General features: G+C 30.0%; 1 protein-coding gene across 17 annotated transcripts in view; it reads right to left on the bottom strand.

The window, feature by feature from the left end:
• Positions 1-15,932, bottom strand: part of LOC134681164 (RIMS-binding protein 2-like) — a 134,446-nt gene that overhangs the window by 30,254 nt on the left and 88,260 nt on the right. For 16 of the 17 annotated variants that reach the window (XM_063540631.1, XM_063540632.1, XM_063540626.1 and 13 more), the window contains 8 exons: positions 9,935-10,057; positions 7,141-7,245; positions 6,583-6,633; positions 4,999-5,161; positions 4,025-4,114; positions 2,924-3,142; positions 846-889; positions 153-332 (listed from right to left, as the gene is read on the bottom strand). In XM_063540631.1, coding sequence (XP_063396701.1) covers positions 153-332; positions 846-889; positions 2,924-3,142; positions 4,025-4,114; positions 4,999-5,161; positions 6,583-6,633; positions 7,141-7,245; positions 9,935-10,057 — 975 coding nt within the window. The remainder of the gene's footprint in view (positions 1-152; positions 333-845; positions 890-2,923; positions 3,143-4,024; positions 4,115-4,998; positions 5,162-6,582; positions 6,634-7,140; positions 7,246-9,934; positions 10,058-15,932) is intronic. The other variant, XM_063540640.1, reaches the window with a different exon arrangement.

Here is a 15,932-nt window from a genome sequence, read left to right as displayed (position 1 = left end):
AATTTACTGGGTACCAGAATGTCCTACCATAGAACAGCTTACCTGTCAAAAAATTATATACTCCAGAGCAGTAATATTAAAAAAGTGAATTGATACTATGAAGAAAAAAGTTTCACAGGGACAATTTCATACACTGTATATTATTAACTGACCTCGTCCATGTCTCCATACACTAAAACATAGTCCCCTGAGCTAAGTGCTAGTTCTGCGTCGGGATTATCATTTGGCGAATGTTGATATGGATCGTAGGTATATTTAGCAATATAAACTGTAATTGGACCTTTCTTTTCTAACATGGCTGTTCTGTCCTCCGCCATAAAATCATCTTTTGACTACAACAGAAATATTGACATTCAGGTAATTATATACTACATTGTACCATTTCCTTGTCAGGGTCAGAGAGAGTCACGACTGATAATTAGGTTTTTAAAAATAAAATGTGTTTCTTTAACTTGGCATAATTATGTACACATAAAATATTTACACGAATCATTTTGCTGTTTTTATTATCATGGTTTTTCTTTTTTCTTGAGTTGTACAATGTTTTATGGTTTGATGCAAGATTTGCCTACAATTTTGCTGTCAATGAAATGACTTTTAACACATTTACACTATTAAAGTAACCTACTTCCCAATATAAGGTTTTCTTGTGTTTTTTTAATTTGTTTTTGTATGTTCTAAGAATTTACACAGTTGAATTTCAACATGGATTTGTTTAATTAATTGGTGTTTAATGCATCTTTTATTGTGCTATTTCGTGTTGATCTGTATCTATAGGTAGAGGAAATCGGAGAGCATGCAGAGAGAACCACTGTTCCTCTGTATGCATTTGATTATGATCCTACCTTTCTATCAAAGTTACTCTCCATCCCTGAGTCCTCACCTTTATCTGAAAAATACACAAATATATTACAACAATGTCTGAAACAATAACTTTATAAACAAATAATCTTTTTTTTTAATTTTTTTAATAAATAATAGTGAAAGTCATTTTCAATCATCTTTTTTTTAAATATGACATTTTCATTAACAAGACACATTTCCTTGTCCATTTAACAATATCAGAAATGAAAAACAATGTCTGAAACATACACTTTAAAGTCAATTAATATATTTTTTTTATTTTTTTTAATAATACATGTAATAGTGAAAACTATTTTCAATCTTCTTTTTTTTTTTGACGAGATGTGCTTCCTTATCAATCAGAAATGAAACATTGTGATTCGTTAAAAGAATTCCAACAGAGATTATGGAGTATTGAAATAATAAGATTGATAATATTGTTTCACTTTGAAGTAGATATTAATAAATTGAAAAGAATCTCTGACAGCAACCTTTAATAAAGCTAGGCTCACAAAATTGGCTTATAACTATAACTATTTTTGAAGCAGACATTCCCTTATATAAATCCTTTGAAATTGTCAATTTTATTTAATCTACAAAAGTTTTAAAAATATCAGGTAATGAAAACCAAAACCACTCAAGTAAATAAAGGCAAAGGTACAGCAAGCAAGCATTTTCATCTTAAAAATTTTGTTTCCAACCTTTCGAAATCAATTTACTCAGGTTCAACTGACAAAATAAGAAAAAAATTCCTTGATTTTACAGTTGAAAGAAAATTGGTTATACACATTTGGCTTTAGTTATAAAATAACTTCCACTGATCTTGTCTATAAATATTATCCATTTATTTTGAATAAATGCTATATAACTGTGCATATCCTACATTGTCATACCGTTTTAAATGCATGCCCTGATAAATATATGCACAATATTCGATTGATTGATAGTTGCCTAACATCAAGTGGCAAATATTTCATGCATGTTCAGGACAAGAAAAAGTAGAATAAATATAGCAGAAAAAAAAGTTATTTCAAATTATATATGTAAAATAACTAGGTGTTGTGGTGCTATAGAAAACAGTTCATAACCATGCAAAAACAAGGGTTAAATAACAAAACAAAAAAAACTTCAACGAAAATTCAAGTTGGAAAGCCCTTATCATATATGGCAAAATCGAAAGTGCAAATATATCAAATGAATGGAAAACACGACAATTGCATAGTTATAAAAGACCAGGTGCTAAAAAAAGAAATTCAAAGACAAAAAATCTTCATAATATCAGACATTATATTTTGGTCATATATTTTGATAGCTGCAGAACCATTATCAGCTCTTAGGTCCTTTTGACTTTTTTTTTTAAAACTTTTTGCAGACCATAGAGCTACAGATTTTTCTTTTTTTGAAAAGTTCCAAAAATTGGTATCCAAGTTACAATGAGATTTCTATAATGAATGGAGTCATATTTTTCTTTCTGCAACCTTTTTTTTTTTTATAAAACTTAAATTGGCATACCGGAACTTGATATATAGGTGTGCACATGTGTAAATATTTATAATAAATGTGCATCAAACTTTTACTTTAGGGATGTATGTCGTGTTGAGGACTACAATATATATCAGTGACTTGTTTCTTTCTGATACAGTGCCTAACTACATCTTTATACTGTGAACTTATTTATAGTATGGTAACAATTTCTGTGTCAACAGAACAATCCATTACAGCTTTACACGCTCAACAGGATCATTTGTATATTATCTAAAGTGTAAATGATATAAATTGGAGCAAATTATCAAACTATTATTTTAAAATATGTCAAATATTGTGTATTCATTATTAATAGATTGATACCAATTTTCATGAATTTAGTGAGTTCATTTTAACTATGAATTGAAATGCTCAACAAATTTCAATGTTTCTATTGACTTGTATGCAGACTTCTCCAAAATCCACAAAATCAAAAATCCACAAAACAAAATGAAAAAAAATATTCAGTGATTTTCTATTTGCACAAAAATTGTTACAAAAGTGGGGGTGGGGGGGGTCACAGTTCTGTAAATAAACAAATATTCAGGAGTACAACCTTCGATAGGGATGATTACTTCCTCTGAAATCACTTCCTGTGAAATCACTTCGTCTTCGGAATCGGAGGAAGCCTCTAACTCTTTTAATTTCTTTGCTATTTCGTTTAATTCTGGATCTTCATTCAGATCTGATTGGTTGGCTAAATCTGATTGGTTGACCTTGCCCTGGTCTGGAGAAAGACCATTGGACAATTCTACTTCATCGTCGTCTGCAAAACCTAAGGTCAAAATACAGAACATAAAAGGACCATCACCATGTTACAACAAAATTAACAGGTGAGGTCAAAGCTCAAGGTTAAAATAAAAGGTCATATTACAAAATTAAAAAAAAAGGTTTGGAAAAATTGAAAGCAAATTAAAATTAAATAAAAATGTGGGTTAAGAGAAGAGTATTTCACACTTAATATATAGTGTTTACAGAAATGTTAGCCAGTAAACTAATGTAGTACAACTGCTTATATATCATATAGAATAGTTTGGTTATTTTAAACTGGACATTTAAACCAGGTACTGATTGTTATCACTATATAGAGAGAATCTAAATTTGGAGAGTTAATATTCTATGCAAGGCTTCTTTCAAATGCCTATTTCAAATCAATTCTTGGTTTTAAAGGATTCATCAAAATTTTGAGACAAACCCCCACTTTTAGTTCCATATTTATAAACAAAGAAAAGAAAACACAATACCCCTTTTTTCAAAATCTTAAATTATTAGACTTTTTAGAAGATTTCCATTTTCAGTAGCTTTCTTGTATAATTTTGGGAAAAGCCTAAAAACAGTTTTAAATTCTATGTGTTAATTATCTGAGTATATCCCATAAGCCATTACTTTATATATACCAATACAAATAATTAATGCATTACAATAAAATTAAATCTGTTTATTTTCAATTAACAGGCAAAAAATATTGAAAAGATTTGATAAATTAAAAGAAATATATAAAGTTGAAATGTAAATCAATGCAGGCTAAGCAGAGGTCCAACTAAGGGGAAATATAAAATATCCCTTGAAGAACCTCTTTGCTGTCAGGTGACTACAGGTAAGCAGGTAACAGGAATGTAAAAATAAGATGAAAAAACCTGTCTAAACTGGACTTTACCTGTGTCTAACGATTTAGATGATTCTATAATATTTGTATCATTGTTTTCTGTATGTTTCTGTGAATCGTATGCTGATGAACTAAATGAATCTGAAAAAAAAGAAATAAATCAATTAATGGACGCAACAGCTTTTATTAGGATTACATACAATGCAAATTCCCTCTTATATTTCATCAATATGACCAATCTTGTTAATTTGTATGTTTAAGGTTTCTTCATCATGCCTAATGTTCAGGTGACTACAGTTAACTTTATTTTATCAGAATTACATACAATGCAAATTTCCGCATATATTTCCTCATTAAGGCCAAAAACATAATTTGTGTGGTTCTGATCTCCTTACTAAGCCTAATTAATGTTGAGCCCTACCTTTAACTTTTTTTTAACAATTTTTAAGTATGTTTTGTTCAAGTCTTATGTTTTACATGTTAATAAGAATCAGACATGTAATTTAATACAACCTATTGTGGACTGTAATCCTTAAGAGATAACTCTATTATAAGATAACAATTAGTCTCTTCCTGGTTTATGGGTTGCTGTCTCATCAGTGTTTACCCCATAACTCCTTTTATTCACCAAACAGTACATGGCAAGAGATTATATAATACCTGTATGTAAGGTTTGTTTAGAAGACAATATTAGAGCTTTAGAGCTTATAGACAAATCATGAATAAAAGATAACATAAGAATATATACAGGAAACAAGCTTATGAGACAATATACGAGATTGTAGGCTGAACTATTAAAAATAAATGTTCATTATGTAAACATGATAATCAAATAAACAAAAGACTTTTATTTTTACATAATTCAATTAAAATACTGACATTTCCTGGGTAAGAAAATTTTAATCCTTTTCATGTCAAATATTGGTGCTATTTTTTTGTATATTTTACGCTATTTCTGATGTATTGCGTACTTTTACGATATTTCAGATGAATTGCGTTATTTCAGATGTACTGCGTACTTTTACCTGATTTATTATGAGTTGTTGATGATGACGTATTATGAGATTTATTTCGAGGACTATTTTTAACTGACTTTGTTGCAGCTCTTAATTGTTCTAATTCTTCTGTGAGAACTCGATGCCTTTCTTCCTGTTTTTGGCACTGATTTTGTAAATTACTGACCCGACCCTATAAATAGAACAGAAACTAACGTTACAGTAATGTTTATACAAAACACATTAAATAATTCAGGTAAAAAAATTACTTCTTTCTTGAAATTGGCATTGTTATAACGAATTGAAATATGTTTCTAGATAAAATTTTGTCAGGAAATCTTGATATAATTTTTTCTTCACAGTATTTTAATGAGCAGGTCTTGTATAATACCAAAAAGAGATGTTTATAACCCTAGAAATAATCCAAAGGAAATCCTGTTAAACATTGACCTTTCATTAAAGCAACAGTTATATAATTGAATTTTAGGAATAATTTTATTCAATTCTATATTTTGAAACTAATGATGTCATATATCTTATCATTGCATTATACTTGGCATAATATTTGCATATAAAATATTTAATAACAACAATTATAATTGATGGTAAATGAAAAGTGCAACCTTATTATAATTGATTGATTGATTGATTGTTGGTTGCTTTACAAAGTTATTATATACTAGAACACACCCGTGATATCGCGGGTTAGTGACTGAATTAAAGTATATAACTATGCGGAAGCCTTATTTTAGTGTTAGTATTGACATCTGATAAAGTCATGCCGATTATAAGATACACAGTTTTCTCTGCTTTCAAATCTTTCTGTTTGAACCCGTCGAACTGGAACTTATTAATTATTGGAAATTTTAATTATTTGGAAAACAAAAGGTCCTGGAATGGAGTATTTTTTAATCAACAGCATTGTCCAATATTAGTTATAAATAAAGTTGAATTCTTTGATTCGCTGTATTACGTCATGCCCGCTAACAAATTGAAAACTGTACTTATACGTCTTATTTTTAGTCCAGATTTTTAGTATTCATATTGTTATCTTAGAAAGTCTTACTGATTAAAATACTACAATAGGTAACAATTTGACAATTTAGCAGTGTCAATCCTGTGATTATGACCCGTGTATATAGCATATTAATCCTGAATACACCGTTTGGTGGTGCGCCTTGTCAGATGCGGAACGTACAGATAAGGTGATAGGTAACAGGTGATTATACTATTGGTATCGGTATCGGACTTGACCCGGAACTTCTTAATTATTGGCAATATTAATTACGTGGAAAACAAAAGGGCCTGGAGTGGTGTAATTTTTAATCTGCACCTTTGTTCTATATTAGTTGTATATACAGTTGAATTCTTTGATTCGTCGTTTTTACGTGATGACGGCTGACAATTTGGACCTCGTAATTTTAGTATTATAGATATCAATGGTATTTTAATTGCTAACACTGTTAATGAGATTGTATTCTTATCTGGTTGTTTCCTGCCTTTTAGGGAGCACCAAATATTTTGCTAAAAGTACAATGAGACAAACACCCCCTTAAGGAAACACATTTCATAATTTTAATAGTGAAGTTGTATTTAAAAAAAAAATCTAAGTACCTGTAATTTACTCAGAGCATCTTCATAATCTTTTTTAGTTTGATCATGTGCCTGAAAGAACACAAAACATAATATAGCATATAATTCAATATTACAGTAATTTTATAAATAACATGTTCTTTAAACCTTATTAAACTGCTACAATACAAATAATTGCTGAATCATCATTTTGTGACTACAATATTAAAGGCATTTGATTCATATATTTTCAGTATGCTGGAAGTTAATAAATCTCTTTTTCAATATATGTATATCTGGAACTAAGCAGGAGTCTGAATTCATTATTTCTCCACAATGTTTTAAAATACTGTGGCTTCATTTATTGTCATGGTAGAGAGGCCGATTATGTTCAAAATTAGCCATCATAGTACTCGTGGATAACAATTTTCATGGATAAGGGTAAAGTTACATTTTCGAGGATAATTGATTTCATGGTTTTGCCAATGTCTGTACAAATAGAAAATTTGTTCTTCGTTGAGCATTTAATTTTGTGGTTTTCCTATACCAATGAATTCCACGAAAACTGGTATCGAACGAATACTAATGTACAAGGTCTACCTGTTGTAATTGGTCATAATGTGTCTGTTTTTCCTGTAATTTCTGCACTGTTTTTTGATGATCATGTTCTAACTGTGTGAACTGTTCTGCTGTGTCCTTGAGATTCTGAAGAAAAAAAATATGTTTTGAACAGAATTTTCTTTACTTCAATATTATTTCCATAAATACATGAAGTAACATATATAAGATTATCTCTGACACCTTAGTTGAAGTTTAATGTTTTTGATTATTTTGCATTGTTTATTGTATTGCTGTCTCATTAAGCCATACCCTCCATCTAGTTTTATTCATAATGACTTCTACAAATATTTAATTTTCAGAAATCTTTATTTAGAAACCTGTCTTTTGCACTGAAAATTATCTTTCATTTTGATGTCAAAACTCCCAATTGTGAACACCTTCTATTTGCAGTTAAAATGACATATTCCATTTTGAACTAATTCCTCACTTTTAACATTATATACATCAATCACTTGTGGTCTCCTGATTACTGAACAAAAAGTAGCTGAGCCATCTGGTAGAGTTATGACATATTTAAATAATTGATTCATTTGTATCATATACATAGCTTATATATCCCAATATATAGGTTATTTCAATAAATAATCATTACTTAACTAAGTTGATAACTGATCATTAGATATTAATAGTGAGACTTAGGAGTTAACTAATTTTTTTTTGGGGGGGGGGGGGCACAGCAGTTAATTGTGAAAAACTGTATATCTTCTTGATATTCATTAAATGAAGGTTCCTTCTACAATTATGATTCACAAAAACATTTGTTTTAAATTAATGAATGTACTTAGGTATATTGAATAAAAATATTTGAATGTCTGCATGATTTGAGAAATAAGACGGTAAAAAGGTTAAAATGATATGAAAAGGGATCAATTTTATTTTTTAAAAATCTTAATCTTTATTTGCCATTCAGTCTACATATACATGTATATGAAAACTTTTCTACTCCAAATTTCAATATTTTTGACTTGAGTTACATCAGATTATAAACACCTAGATGGCAATGATCAATCAGAATATTGTTTTCTCGGTAATCCCCTTACAGTTGCCAAAGCATGGGATTCAAATCTTTTATCTGTGTGTGTTTATTAGCCTGAAGTCAAATCTTGATCTATCAGATAAAAATGTACAATCATTGAAAATGCACTTAGGTATCAGCAATTATACAATCTAAAATACCTAGCAGTAAAATTTATACAAGACTCAATTAGAATTATTGAAAAATCTTGTTATTTCAATTTTTTATTTTATCAATTGTCAAATAGATCTATACTGACTGACTTTAGAAACGCAACACATTTTTGAATGAATGTGTCACTGTGAAAAGCAATGACTGCCTGTTACAAACGGCAAAATGATTGTTAGAAAGGTCAACAAATTCTGTCTGACATGTTTTGGGTTCTGTTTTACACCTTCTGATTTTGCATTTGTTCAACCCATTAATTGGTTTTGGCAATTATGCGGTTGGAACTTGAGTTCTTTAAAGGTTTTCCTTCAGTCTATTCTTTGGCAATTCTGTTGATGGGAAACATTTATGGCATGAATCTGTACGCACTGGCACTCTGCAATTCGATGAGTAGTTGACGTTGCGGCCGTAAACATGTCTGGCAAATGATGTTGCATAATCAAATTTTGTTGCCGTTTCATTGTCACTACACGTTGATCTGTTCATTGATGGCCAGCAACAAATCATGTCTACTTGTATCGTTGTCGGAAGGACAGTAAGACGAGTTTCTGAATGCATACATTATGGTTGCAGCACATTTATGTTTTCATGTTTGCAGTATTCTTAAGGGCTAATTTAGTTTTTTATTTCTCAGTCTTGGCAATTTGGAAATGCAACATTTTTTAACTGATTAAAGTGAGGCAAAGGATTGAAAGAACTGTTTCACAAAGCAAATAAAACCTGAAAAAATCTTTCATGGGTCCAAAATTTCGCTTGAAGAAATTTGTGCGACTTCAAAATTCGGTATGTTCAATAACCTCAGGTTAGTCAGATTTTGATTTTTTGTAAAGAGATAGAAGCATGATAAGCATGAAAAGTAGTTGTAAGCGAATCAAACAAGATTTGGTAAAAAAAAAATCAACAAAATGAGTGTTGTGTTTTTAAAGTCGTTCAGTATATATTGGTGGTATTTTGGTAGACTTTACATTTTAGCACTGAAAAGGCATTCAACTTTCATTTCTTAATATATAAAGAAGATGTGGTATGATTGCTAATGAGTATTAACCTCCACTAAAGACCAAATGACACAGAAATTAACAACTATAGGCCATTGTACAGCCTTCAACAATAAATACTGAATCTCTTAAGTATGACTGAACAGCACTGTGTTGACTACAAGCAAAAATTATTAAAAGTATTGAATTGACCGCAAAATGTGTCTTTCGTTATCATATCTTGTTTTTAACATTCAGGTTGTGTTCAGATTGAATTGTCTGTGTCAGCTTAAATCAGTATACTAGTTTATTACACCACAGGTAAATAATAGAGTTGTAATTGGTTTAAAACCATCATGTGGTAACCCCCTATGGATCGGTTTGGGGTTAGAAATTACAATGCATATGAGGTTTATGACTTCACATCTACAGTTATTGGTCAGGACATCATCTATTGCAGTTTTTGTGTTTCCTTTTTACAAAGTCCTTAGTATAATAAATTCATTATATGGTTCACTATGAACTAATAAGGAATTTACTAACCCTCTATAGATCTGTTGGGGGTCAGTAGTGAACCATATAACTCATACTATCATACATAGGTTAATGTATTTACCTTGACTGTGTCTTTTAACTCTGTAACTTGTTTCTGAAGACGATTTCGTTCATTTTTGGCTTGTTCACATTCCCTTTGAGCTTCAGTAAGATTGAGTCGTAAGAGGTTACATTCTTCACTGACCTATAAAGAAAAAGAGATACATACATTGCAGTAATATTCAATCAAAGGAAAATAATATATCAATTACTTTATTCATACAATATCTTCATTGAGTTTATTATGATAGATAAGTTTGCTAATTATGACAGTCAAGCCAATTATCTTAATTAGTGAGAGATTATATTTACTCCCAATGAGAGTTGATGACAGGTTACTGTACAAACCATTCAATTTACAAACTAAATACATTTAATATTACATTTTTATAATCTATACCACTTAGGGGGAGTTAAAATCAACACTGACCTAGTGAGATAATACATATATTAAAACTAACATTTCTCTCTGTGTTTCAAACATGTGTTATAGTATGCCATATCTAGTTTTGTGTTAAAATAGGGGTAAAACCCTAATAATAATGCCTGGGACTCTTTTTCTGTTTCTAAATAAGAATTTTGTTTTTCTAAAGGTCAAATATCTTTTTTCGTTTATTCTTTTGACCAATGGTCAACCAGACAGACACTCAATAAGATGGGATAGAAATACATCACGGTTAAAGAGATGCAACTATTTCTTCATTTCCGACAGGAATTATGCTTGGGGAATTGATCTCTAATAGAGTCTTGTATTAAGTCTTGTATTAATGGTGTTTTACAAGGTTAAACCTAACGTTCAGAAGGTAATATTAACTCTGTAGAGGGACATTCACACTACTGGATGATAGACAGCATGTACCAAATAACTTCCTACAAAACTTGCAATTTCGCCAGCCCAAGGGTTACCATTTCTCTACAGGAGTGATTGTAATCCTTGGCTAGCGAAGATGCAAAACTTGATCTTTAATACAAAAAGTTAAACATACATTCATGCAAAAGACAAAGGACTCAAACATTTAATAAAACGATCAAGAAACTGAATTTAAAAATGTTATCCTTACTGTTTTAGCCTGCTTAGGCCTCTTATTAAATATCCACTTCATGTTGAACATGTTGATTACAATTCTAATGCAATTTGTTTGTAATGATAGGTTTCAATATTGACAAATATTTTTATGGGTAAGATTCCATGTTCTACCAGTCAATAAAAAAGCCACTATTTTTAATTCCCTTTTTTTTAAGTATGTTATTTCTCACAATATGAATAAGAAAAACACATTCTGAGCCTAAAAATTCTTCTCTTTGTGAACATTGAAACCATTCTGAACGTACAAAAGATATAATATGGCGTTACATATGGTTTAGATGTTTAAAACGATAAAACAGTTTTGTAGTCGCTAGGTAAACTCACTTTGCCACAGTAAAATCTACTATAACGAAGGCCAAGCTTAAAATACAATACAATTATCACTTAAATTTTTTTTTAACTTTCTTAGTAAGTCCTTATATATTTACCCAATCCATATTCCAATTTGCATTTAAAAATGCAGCATTGACAACTTCTATACATTGTAAATCCATACCAATATATTATTATTCTGAACAAACTATGACCGGGTAATTTCATATCTTCCTGTTTCTAGAAATGTTACAAAACAGGAAACAAATCATTTATGGAATGGTAACTTCCTTTGCAAGCTGAAATTAGCTATTATAATCACTGTATTTGTACTTTGGACATGGCAATAATATATTTGCACTATGTTCATTCAAATTAATTTTTCCCCCAAATATACATGCAGTTTGCACTGACCTCAAAATAGAAATTTACTAACTGCACTGTATTGATGTTTCTTTAAAGATCCCTGAATCGCCAAAATTAAGACTTTACTTTTAGACAAATTTTCTTTTTTTTCTGTGTCAAATAGTGAAATGGTTTCTCCAGGCCAAGAATTTCCAACGGAGTGTTACATGGACACGCAAACAATTCAAACAGAACATCAACTTTAACAGTGCTTATTGAGGGTTTGTATGAACGGCTAAGGGAGTGTTCTCTATGTTTGTGGTAGACATTTTAACACAAAATATTAAGATGTAGCTATAACCATAGATGTAATACCCATTTTATGTATTACATCTAATATTGCTATAACCCAACATAAGAATTGTTATTTAATGTTTTTACTGTTTAAATGCTGCAACAAAGACTTGAAAACTGTTTTGTTTGAAACTAATTTTTTTTCTGAAAAAGAAAAAAAAGAAAGAAAAAAAACAAAAAAAAACCAGTTGCACTTACTCATTCATCACTCAATGCTGGCAAGATGCAGCTTTTTTCGCAACTTTTAAAAACATGTAAATCTTGAATAAGATTTATTATTTTTGATGTCATCATTGAGATAGAGAACACTGACCTGTAAACCCATGTCAAAGCACTTTATTTTTATCTAAACGTCTGTCAATGAAATAATTAGAGTTGATTATGGCTGTCTATGTTCTACTTAATCCAAGAATTATTGTGACAGATGCGTAGATAACAATTCAAGAGGAGTACAACCACATCAGATAGGACAGAAGTAGTACTTGACCTACATTTCACACTCGAGTGCTTTCCAATAATAACAAATTATATTTAACAAGTGAACATCTTCAGTATTTTACTATCTGGTACCCTTGGATAATGATAGAGCTAGTAGATGTGAAGTAGAGATTGGACCAGGATTATTACCAGGCTAGGCTTATAAATAGTGATTATAAATGGAGGATAGACTAGAAAAAAGGATCTTGGTAAAAGAAAAACATTTAATTTCAGTCAATCAAATCATAAATCATGCCATCAAGTTAGAAAAAAGTCGGTTAATTCAAAAGTTATCAATTTTTTAATAATGGATTTTTTCCTTTGTTAATGTGTAATTTAGATCTAACATAATGAAAATTTAATGAGATATTAGATATTCATGTCAATATTTCTAATGTATTATTATCTTGTTGATTTTTATATGATTGTTTGATTAATATTGCTTTGGGAAAATTTAACTGCAGCAGAACCATTAGCAAGTAAATCTGCCTACAATTTTTTTATTTACAAATGGTCCATTAAATTTGACTTTTATCAAACGCTAATTAAAAAAAATGTAAGTTACTTAAAATATATTTTTTACTGGCGATACAACATGATCAAATTGACTGCAGCATAACATGAAATGGAATATTCTAAAACATTGTGGCTGTCTGTTTTTCCAAATTTCTTTATTTAATTATTACACTCAACCCCTTCAGTGCCTAACTAACTTTTGACATGGAGAATATCTGAACTATGAGCAAAGAGAAAGCCTATATAGTTGAAGAAACCTTAAAAACAGCAATTATATTGCTATTTCCAACATTAAAAGTATCACACATCCAAAGCTAATTAGAGAAAATAGAAGTTTACCCATGTTTACATCCTGTATGTTCATTAGAAAAAACAAGTCAAGATATAAAACAAAGACAAAGAAAATTGCATGATTCCAAATCTTTTCAAATGCATCTGTGTATATATAGATGAGTTAAGACATGATAGTGTGATAGTTTTCTGAGCTAAGAGGTCTCTAAAGACAGTAGCTCCAAATGGAGGAGCCATATTGATTTATAAATACATGCACTTTTTACAAAAATATGCATGCATTATTTTGAAAAACAGAAAAAAATCACAGTTGTGCATGATATTGTCGAAATGCGCATTCTGGTGCAGGAAAATTGGTACCGTTAATGTTATTATATATGTTATCAATTAACTAAACAGAACATTTTTTTTGTGTAAGAATACAAATGAATCTAAGACAATCGCATTATGTGGAAAATTTGCAGTAATTCATTTAATGATATAAGTAATTATGATGGTATACCATTGAGAAAAGTGTAAATTAGATTTTCTGCTGTAGTAGTTTCTCTGTCTGGCCTGTCTGAAAAACAAACTCAACCAGAAAATCACTCTTTTTTACTTACTACATGAACAAATTTACCAATAGTTTTTCTTTTATTGACATTAAGAACATATCCATGATATCTATGTCTTAGTGTATTTGTAAAAATAAGACGATGTGGAATGATTGCCAACGACAGAAAGTTCTTCATCCACAAAGTTCAAATTGAGTGGATTTAAGCAATAAAATGCAACCATATGGCCCTTAACAATGAAAACCTCCATACTGTACAGAAGTCTGTAATTTTAGCAGTCTAATTTTCTTAATCATTGCATGCTATGTAATTAACATTTAGACATAATTTCCCAATGATTATTGAATAAAAAGTAATGTTTAATAAGTAATGTTAGTAAAAAAAATTTATGTCCAACTTGACAACAAAGTTTAAATTTCACCTTGCCTTTTAACTTTTGATTAAAATGCAAAATATACAGCATCAGTAATTGACTTTTTACATTCCTTTTAGGGCAGATAAAGAGTATATACTCACTTGTTTTATAGCATATGGAATGTATGGAATTTTATCACTTTGCAAAGTTTGTGAAGGTACAGCACACGAACAAAGGTTATGCCCCATTGCCTTTACAGTGCTTTCAGTGCTTTGATCCAAGGAAAATTCTCCATTAGATTCAAAAAGTTTTATTTTGCTTAAAGTAGCTTCTTTGTTTTGTCACATGAACATTAATGTTCGTTTGATGTTTGGCATTGTTGCAATCTTAATGTCTAAGACACTTCCTGCGCTTTATCTGCTTCAATTTCTTTACATGTATGTATAAAGTCTAGACAAAATGATATTAAAAGTTTTCATTTGAAGTTCTTACACTCTTGAGAATCTAGTGGAGAAATTTTTAGAAAATCTAATCACAATTTTATAAATTTTATGTGATTCTCAATATCAACTATTATTAATAATCCATTAGCTATTCATTGATTGTCTAGTTGTTGAATTAATTTTCAATTTTCTTAAAATCAATATTTTAAAGCAATCCATGGAGTTAAAATTTTCTGATTAAAAAAAGTCTTTTACTTCAGAAAAAGACCAATTGCACTGTTGTTTTAGTCACCAATGAAGTTTCCATGTCACATATATATTAAGTCTCCTAGATTGAAATTTTACCGGTCACTTTCGACTTTCCACATGCTTCTGAAGCTACATGCACCTTATATCAAGTCACAAGTTTCCCCAGATTATGCAAAATTTCCATGCCCTTTAAAGCATTGCAGCATTTTACACATGAAATATTTTCTTCATTAAATCAATAATCACTGCTCAGCATGTACCCGTAATACCATAAGAACAGTATTACAACGGCATGACTGTTTAATAAAACATTAGTCAAGGTACTCCAGGTTGACTATTATTCTTCGTTCATTACACACAAGAATTATTTTGTTGTTGACATTTTGTGATTTTTTTTCCTCTCTAACTTCCTGTAATCTAAGCGATCTCAAACTAAAAACTTAAAATAATTTGTAATTATTCCAGTAAATGTCAGCAAAAATTGTTATTGAGTCATGAGATAATAATTGGCGCTGATAGAATGCGGACGGTCAAATCATGTTTTTTTCCCCTGTTCCACAGATGCCTTATGGGATTTCATCAATCTCAGACAAATAAAATGTTGTTCATTTAACTGTTGAATATCAAGAATTTAATTGGATACAGATTTTGTCACCTTCATCAGTGCTCTTTATTCAACATATATTTGTCATATGAAATTAACAACTCTTTAGAAGTTGATCTCCATTGCCAGCAATATAGTTGTCCGACATTAATCTAACCTGTGACAAACATTTAAGAAGCAATAAAGCACTATTGTTGTTAGTCCACAGTTTTTAACATGTGTCATCACATTAAATTTCCATGTCAATTTTTTCAGTTAATATATATGGAGACAAACATGCAATTTAACTAACTACAATTAGCAAGTCGTAGCAAACTGAGCAGTAATTGTGGTTTATCTAATTATAACATTGAGATTAATAGTTTCTAGTCATTACCTGTCACATTAATCAATATTTAATATTAAGAAAAGACTGAGCAGTGACTGCATTAAG

Source organism: Mytilus trossulus, chromosome 8 (assembly GCF_036588685.1).
Source record: "Mytilus trossulus isolate FHL-02 chromosome 8, PNRI_Mtr1.1.1.hap1, whole genome shotgun sequence".
In the NCBI taxonomy this organism is placed as follows: Eukaryota; Metazoa; Mollusca; class Bivalvia; order Mytilida; family Mytilidae; genus Mytilus; species Mytilus trossulus.
This window is presented reverse-complemented; position numbering and strand designations above follow the sequence as displayed.